This window comes from Salarias fasciatus, chromosome 11 (assembly GCF_902148845.1).
Source record: "Salarias fasciatus chromosome 11, fSalaFa1.1, whole genome shotgun sequence".
NCBI lineage: Eukaryota > Metazoa > Chordata > Actinopteri > Blenniiformes > Blenniidae > Salarias > Salarias fasciatus.
Window position 1 is genome coordinate 30,236,114 of NC_043755.1, and position 7,673 is coordinate 30,243,786.

General features: G+C 44.2%; 1 protein-coding gene across 2 annotated transcripts in view; it reads left to right on the top strand.

The window, feature by feature from the left end:
- Window positions 1-6,841, top strand: part of rftn1b (raftlin, lipid raft linker 1b) — a 141,218-nt gene extending 134,377 nt beyond the window's left edge. For both annotated transcript variants that reach the window (XM_030102031.1, XM_030102032.1), the window contains exons 9-10: window positions 2,472-2,547; window positions 3,286-6,841. In XM_030102031.1, coding sequence (XP_029957891.1) covers window positions 2,472-2,547; window positions 3,286-3,801 — 592 coding nt within the window. In that variant the 3' untranslated portion in view covers window positions 3,802-6,841. The remainder of the gene's footprint in view (window positions 1-2,471; window positions 2,548-3,285) is intronic.
- The last annotated feature ends 832 nt before the right edge of the window (window positions 6,842-7,673 follow it).

Consider the following 7,673-nt stretch of genomic DNA (forward strand, 5'->3'; position numbering starts at 1 on the left):
TTCAAGTTGTAATAGTAGCGCTGACACTGACAGCCAAGAGTAGGTTCAGTACAGGCCTGTAATTTTCAAAGCCATCCACTTCTGCAGGGTTTAATGGGCTGAGGCTTTTTGCTGGGAACTCCAGTTAGTTTTCAGCTTTGATTCAGCGGGAAGCCGTCCGCCATTCTTGACAGCCCAGAAAATAGCTTATGGATAAATGGTGGAAGGAAGGAGGTAATGGAAGAAGAAAAAAAAAAATGAAGAAGGTTGCTGTGAGCTTTGGATGGTTGAGATAGTAAGCCTCCTCCTGGAGGAGTCTCAAGTCCATTGGATGCTGAGAAAAGGGAGATTTGTCGCAGGCTTTCAGGGTTCCGCTGTGATCATAAACCTGCCATCTTTCCTCATGCGCGAGGTCGAGCGTGCGAGCTTAACTTCATCCAACTTTTGCGTGCGCTCTGCGCGATTAAAGCGGTGTCGGACGGCAACGCGGCGCCTTTTAAGCCAAGTCCAATAATAGCGGGAGAGAAGTGGAGGGGGATAACGGCAACAAACAATAAAGCTGTCACAAATCAGGCTGTCACATGAGATGAGAGGTAAAGAACCGAGCGGGCAGCTCTTCAGTGAGAACCCACCGAGTGAAGGAGAGGGCCGAGCAGACGAGAGAGCCAGACAGGAAACCCGCTCGCAGACGAATCTGCATTTCCTGCCGTGATTAATCTGTCAGTGCTTTTCTTTTTTTTTTTTTTTTTCCTTCCCAGATTATCTTCCTCAGAACACAGGAGGGTGACACGTGCGTGGGAGAGAGGATTATGTTTGGGAGTAGTAAAGAAAAGGAGGAGAAATGCAGAAGATGCTCACAAGTTGCATCCAGATACGCTGCTGCTTTAAAACGAGGTTCTGTTGATTCCAGTATCCACAGATGAGGGAGGGGAATCGCTGTTGGCAGAGGACGGAAGAAAAGAGGCAGGGGTACATTTAAATGAAGTCCGGTTCAGGCCGCCCACTACATACGCACGTTAGAAATAATTGTACATTTAATTCATCACTTTTGAGGCCAAGGTGAGACTGTTCCATGAGTTTATGACTGAAGGCTTAATTACATACGAGCCAGATGCAGCCTGAGGTCCTCCTACGGGTCTCTGTTAATGATACCTTAAACTGCTCCATAAAAAACTAACAACCGACGGGGCTAATCTCTTCCAAAACACACTCGTTTGAATTTGCTCTTTAGAAATGAATTATAATTAGTTTTAATGTTTTACTTGGAGATTAGCCCCCTGCCTCACAGCAAGAAGGTCCTGGGTTCAAATCCTAGCCAGGGCCATGAGTTTGCATCTTCTGCCCAGATATTCCTCCCACGGTCCATAAACATGCAGGTCAGGCTATCTGTTGATTAAATTGCCCCAAGGTGTGAGTGCGAGTGGTTGTTTGTACTTTGTAACTGGGTTTGAATCCAGGTTAGAGCAGAAAGAGTGTCAAAACTTTCAGATCCACAGGGGCAACATGCAGCGACCTGCTCTTTAAAAGATAAAGGATGCTGCTGTATTTGGTATTAGTAGCAGTGCTGGTGACAGCAAACTACAACTTCTGATCGATTAAGGTAGATTATTTACTGCGAGTTTGGAATGGATGGGAGACAAGGTGATAAGACGATGAGATAAATTAGGATGGGATGAATTCAGACGACTTTTAATGACCTGACTGAAGTCAAGAAAGGACTAGACGAACTGAGGGAAGATAGGTTGAGATGAGATGAAATGAGACAAAGATGAAAGATGAAACGAAATGTGATGGGACACAAAGACATTAGAAAGGATGATAGGATGATAGATGAAGATACGGTGAGCTAAAATGGCTCAAGATGAGTTGAGTTCGGAGATGAGATGACATAACATGACAAATTGAGAAGAAATGACACTGGACAAAACGGGAGATTACCGGTTATGTCTTCATTTGAGAATAGATGACGGAAGATAAGATCAGCTTGAATGAGATACGGAGAGATAACAGGAGATATGATCAGATGAGTTGAGATGAGGTGATTTAGATGAGTTGATATGAGACAACGGAATCAAACCAAACAGGAGTAAGATGATGGATAAGCTGAGGCGAGTTGAGATGAGACGAGACAAGATCAGTTAAGATGACTTAATGAATTGAGATGAAATGAGTGGGCTGACACAACGTAGCTTGACATAGGTTGAATTGAAAAGAGAGCTTAATTACAGCGACTTGGGATGAAGGACGAGTGAAGATGAGTTGATTTAATGAGAAAACAAAATCTAAGATTAGCTGAGAGAAAAAACAGAAAGGGATGGCATGAGGTACATCGTCTCTACAATGAAGAAAACAATGAGGACAGGAATGTAAAGGTCGCCAGTTTCCTCTTCTCTACGTCAGTATGCATGAGATCACACCAAAGTTGACGCTTTCAGGTTCTCATCTCACATTTTTCCCCTCTTGTGTCTCTCTTTTTCTTCTTCGTCCTGCAGCGATGGAAGCCTGTCCACCAAGCAGATCGTGTTCCTGCAGAGACCCGTCTTGGGCCGAAAGCGAAGGGAGTCTAAGGTACACGACCCCACATTCCTCTCGGTGTTTCTTGGCCGTTGACGGATCTTCCGCCGCCCGTCGGGTCACCTGCTCGCCATAAGACCAACATCAACTTCGGCTGCCTCCGATCCGGTTTCGTTTAAGTGGACAAACACGCACACGGCGGCGGACAAATTTGAAGCGAGTGCTGTCTGTGTTTGAGGTATCGGGAGCCTTCCAGCAGACGGACCTGTTGTTTGGGGAGCCGTGGCTGCTAATGCTTCCTCGGCGACCCCAAACAGCGGCGACGACCTCTGCAGCTAACCTCTGCTGGCAGCGCAATGAATCCATGTTGACGCTCTCTGTGACCCGAATTTAAACTGCCGTCACAACAACAAATTTAATAGGCCCGAAGACTCTGGGAATTGCTTGCGTTAACAAGATTTTCCTGCTTGTTTCTTTGCCGTTTATCTCGCTTGTCTCATTCCCTCCAGTCGCCCTGCAGAAGTTGTTCACATAATTGAAGACATATTGCATTAAATTCCTGCCTGTTTGTTTGGTCAGACCGAAGGCCTCAAGGCCACCAATAATTCTGCCTTCACAATGGCCTCAATTTCCTTCTCTGCATCAATGAGACTTGTCTGAAGTAGCCAGTTTATGCCGGCACTGCATTGTGATCCATGCCTAATTGAGTCTGCGTGTTCTGTTTCATGACTAAAACTTATATTGGAAAGGTCCACAGTACATTCCACTAACTCTCCAATATAAATATTTCAGAAATTAATCTTCAAACCTCGAGGCAAGTCCAACAAGAACTGCATCAAAGACACGGCCAAGAACAAGAAAAAGAAGAAAACGAAGGAAGCAGAAGAGCCCAAGAATCATGAGGACAGGGAAAAGGTGGAGAAGGAAGAGGACAGGTGCAGCGATGAGAGGGTGAATACAGCGGAGGCGGCGAGCGAAGCGCTGAAAGAAAGCGAGGAGACGTGTGAGGAGGACGCAAAGATCGACGACGGGATCGAGATCAGCATGGAGGCCGTCGTCAGGAAGGGAGCAGAGACAAAAGACGAAATCACAGAAAACGGCGAAGGAACGGAGGCGGAGAAGGACGGATCAGAAGAGAACGGCGAGCCTTTAGAGAACGGCGAGGTGAAGGAAGAGTCGACTGAAAGTCAGAGTGAGACCAAAGAAAACAAGGACGAGGGCACAGAAGAAGTTCAGGCCGTGATAGAGAACGGGGTGGAGTCAGACGAGACGGAAGAACCGCCGGACGTGGAGGTCGCTGCAGAGTAGCTCCGACCACTTCGAGTGAAGCCCGTTCCCCACCCTACCTCTCAAAACACCCGTATGAAGAACTGGCTCATCATGACGTCCCTCATCCAAACTAACAGGGCTCCATCGCTGCAGCATCCTTCAGATCCACCGTCGTTCATGGATGATTTCCTCCAAACCCGCCGCAGTGCAGCTACTGTAGCTTCGTCTGACTGCAGGCGTCCGTCCCTCTCCTTTCCCCACACATGCTGAATGTATATATATCCGATACAGGAGATGCAGGGCCGGGACACTCGATGTGGAGCCACTAACATGATTGAGTGAGGATTAACAGGCGGATGAGACTCCAGAATGATGCTATAATCCAGCAGGATTCAGACCGAAGCTAATGTTCAAAGGCCCGGTCACCACAGCAACTGAAGATTCGAGCAGAAAAATCAGTCAAATTAACTGGAAGTTTTGCAATTGAGCTTTTTCTGCCCAAAATGATCTCGACAGAGCCCCAGAGAGATCATCACCAAATAGCTGCGCTGCAAAATTTAGCTTAAAAAGCCTTTTGAACATGCTATACTCACATCCTGTTAAAAGTCTAGCTATATCTATCTCGATTAGTTTGCTTTGGAAAAAATGCAAGAAAACGTCGATGGACAGAAAAGATAGTGAAGTGATATTGCAACTTAAAGCTAATGCTCATGCTAATTAGCATTGTAATAATAGTTGTATTTGAGACTGCTAACTATATATGACGTAAATATCGCATCCGGTATTCAGTGAACTTTCTGTGGTCGTGTGACATCGTTCAGTATGCTAGGTGAAGGTTAGCCAAGTTAGCCAAGGCAGAGGCTAGCACAGCTAACAATAGCTTAATAAATGCTATTTTCCATCAGTGACCGATAGCTTGAAATGTATTGGAAAACTTATTTTGTCTGTCTGGTGATTGGAAGACACTACATTCACCAGGTTTAAATGTAAAATTTTCCTTATCTCAGCAGATCCACTTTCGACATCAGTTTGTGGCATAAATTGTGAGTTCCAAATAAACCTAAAAAAAATGGAAAAAGTTAGTGCGAAACATAGTCGATAAATACATTTTTTTGTGACTTAACTAGAGCTACTGTTATAATACGACAATAGCATGGCTAACTCTCAATGTTTGTAAAGGAGTAGTTCAGATGTGTTTTAAATGAAATGCTCTCAAGTTAAAAGGCATCTAAGAGATAGTAGCATTTACATGATTATGAATGAACAATATTTTGTTTGTATACAATCAATTAACCTTGAAAAAAATCTCAACTAGCAAATTTTATTGTGGAAAACTGAAGGTTAATTGAAACAGAGTGACATGTGGGCGTTTCCTTCATGCTACTTATTGATCAAATCAGTTCAATAAATCAGCGACTCACCTCCAAAGATATTTATTATGTGGTTTACTGGAGTGACCGGGCCTTGAGGGTGGAAAGGAGCGAATCACTAGCTAGCCAGCTAGCTAATCAGCCAGATGTGCAAAGTCTGAACCGACAATAGAGCTGGATGAAAACTTTCTGAGATGTCACAGGAGTTCCCTTCCTCTCACTGTTTGAGCAGACGAAGCAGACCGAGGCTCGCCTTGTCGGCTCCTAACAAAAGCTCAAAGTCGGGTTAGAGTTCTGTGGAATGCGACACCACGTCCGTCCGGCACGTCTTCGAGGTCGGAGTGTGGAGCTGACTCGTCGCGGGGGTGGAGAGAGAGCAGTTAGAGGTGACTGGAAAGGCATTTGTTGCGACAGGCAATCCAAAGTAGGCTGAAGAGATAATTGTTTACGCTGAGCTCTAAGCCATCAAGTGCTTCAAAGAGAGCCGATAATCACTCTTTGGCGCGGTGTGCAGAGCTCACCTTGCATACAGAATGTTCCATATTCAGAGCCGAGTTAGATAAGGATGTGTAATTGAGCCGAATGTTTGCACCTTGAAGACAGAAGTCAAATCACCGTGTTAGCCGGTCAGCGTTTACATACAGGAGCGGGGGTTTCACAGCATAGTTACATTCCTTTTTTAATTTTTTTCTTTTCAATTACATTCCAGTCAAACGTTGAAAGACAAAAAGCACTGATGAGGGCGAAGCCGTGTGGTCAGGAGGAAGCCAGAGCTGAGAAGTGGAGACAAAGAAAGAGGTTGAGTGTTAGACCACGTATGAGAGAGAGAGAGAGTCAAATAAAAGAAATGAATAGGCTCATTTAAAGTAACAGCCGCTTGTGTCCCACATTCCCCGGTGAGATTTCCCTCATTACTTTACCTCCAGCTCTTTAAGCACCTCTCACCAGACATCATTTCTGACAATAACCGAGTCGTAATGTGTTTGTTTCGCGGCATCGTGTAGCTTTTTTCCATTTCCAAAGGTGGACCGTGACGGAGGGAGGTGGGGGCGGAGGGGAGGGGGCGCCGGCGTTCGCGGTGCCGAGCTCTCATCAGCTCCGCTAATGGACTTTGTCAGCGGGGGGGTTTCTGTCAGTAATCATGCATTTGTAATGGTGGTCACTTATTGAGGCGAGGTATTGATAGCGAAACACCCTCAACGGCCCGACGCTGATGGCACAGCAACAAATTGCACTGAGGATGAAAAGTTTGTCTTGAATGTGGTCAATTTTGCAATTTAAAAAAAAAACATTAAAAAAAATCATGAAAACAAGTCTTTGTTTACCGTATTGGTTGAAATATAAGACAACGATCGTTTGGAAAAATGTCTTATGAAAGATGTCCTCAAATTAAAGACATTGAAAACATGTTTAAGTACTGATAATTCCCATCACAGATGTTGTTTAGGACGAATTCGACGAATTCTTCCTCCTGCAGTCTGCAAATGTCTTTAATCTTTAATGTGTGCTTTGAAGAAAAGTGTAAGTTATCAAATTTGAAGCCCAATTTTCTCAGATCCTGAATGTAAGAGTGCTACAATGAATGCTGATGCAAATAGGTGTCAGTGGCAATGCAAAATAAATGTAAAAAAAAAAATTAAAATTGCAGCGCTGTGAAATTTTACGAGAAACAGTCTTATAATGGTCAGCAAAAAAAAGTCGTGGTGGGCCAGAAGGGAAAATGCACTGGGGAAAAAATAAAAAAGCAGAAACAATCATACAACAATACAAATGTTTTCAGTCAGATTCTTCATTAATGTACACCTGTCAACATCTGGAATAATCAATATTTCATATTCATGAATGCTGACGCGCGAAGATGAGCTCACTATTTCAGAGCTGCTCCAACGAGAGAACGCCGTCCTATATTCACACCAATACGGTAATCCGCCATTCGGCTCATGAGTAACTTAAGCTATCTGCCGTCCTGCTTTGTACTGACTATGATTTGTCATAAATTTTGCTTTGTTGAGGACAGTTGACGGAGAAACACATCGCCTTGGTGGAGTTCATGCTGAATCGGCTCTCCTTTCAGCCCGCCCGCCGCTGAGATTCCTGTCAATGTGACATGGCAAATGTTTTTTGTGTAGAGTAGAATATCAAACTGTGACCAGTTTAGCCTTACTATATACTGTAAATGGCCCTCGATCTGCTATTAGAACTGTCCTCTAGAGGCACAATGGTGATTTAAGTGTTCTATGTTTGTTCTAGTCGAACAGGAGGCGTTTCGCTGCAGTCAGTGTTGGTATTTTTGAAGATGTCGTTTCCTGTTTTCTTACTGGATTTGAGAGCGAAGTCAGGTGAAAGTGTTTGTCTACATAAAATGTTAAGGATTTTCTTTTGTTCTGAATCTTCTGAATTTTTTTTTTTCACTTGTGAATGTTCTGCAGAGTTTTGTTTTGGGGTTTGTTTGTTTTTTTGTTTTTTTTTTTTTTTTTGGGGGTGGGGGGGGTTACAGTGGGCTTTGCGTTGCCTCTGCTGTTTTTCCGCTACAGCTAGCAA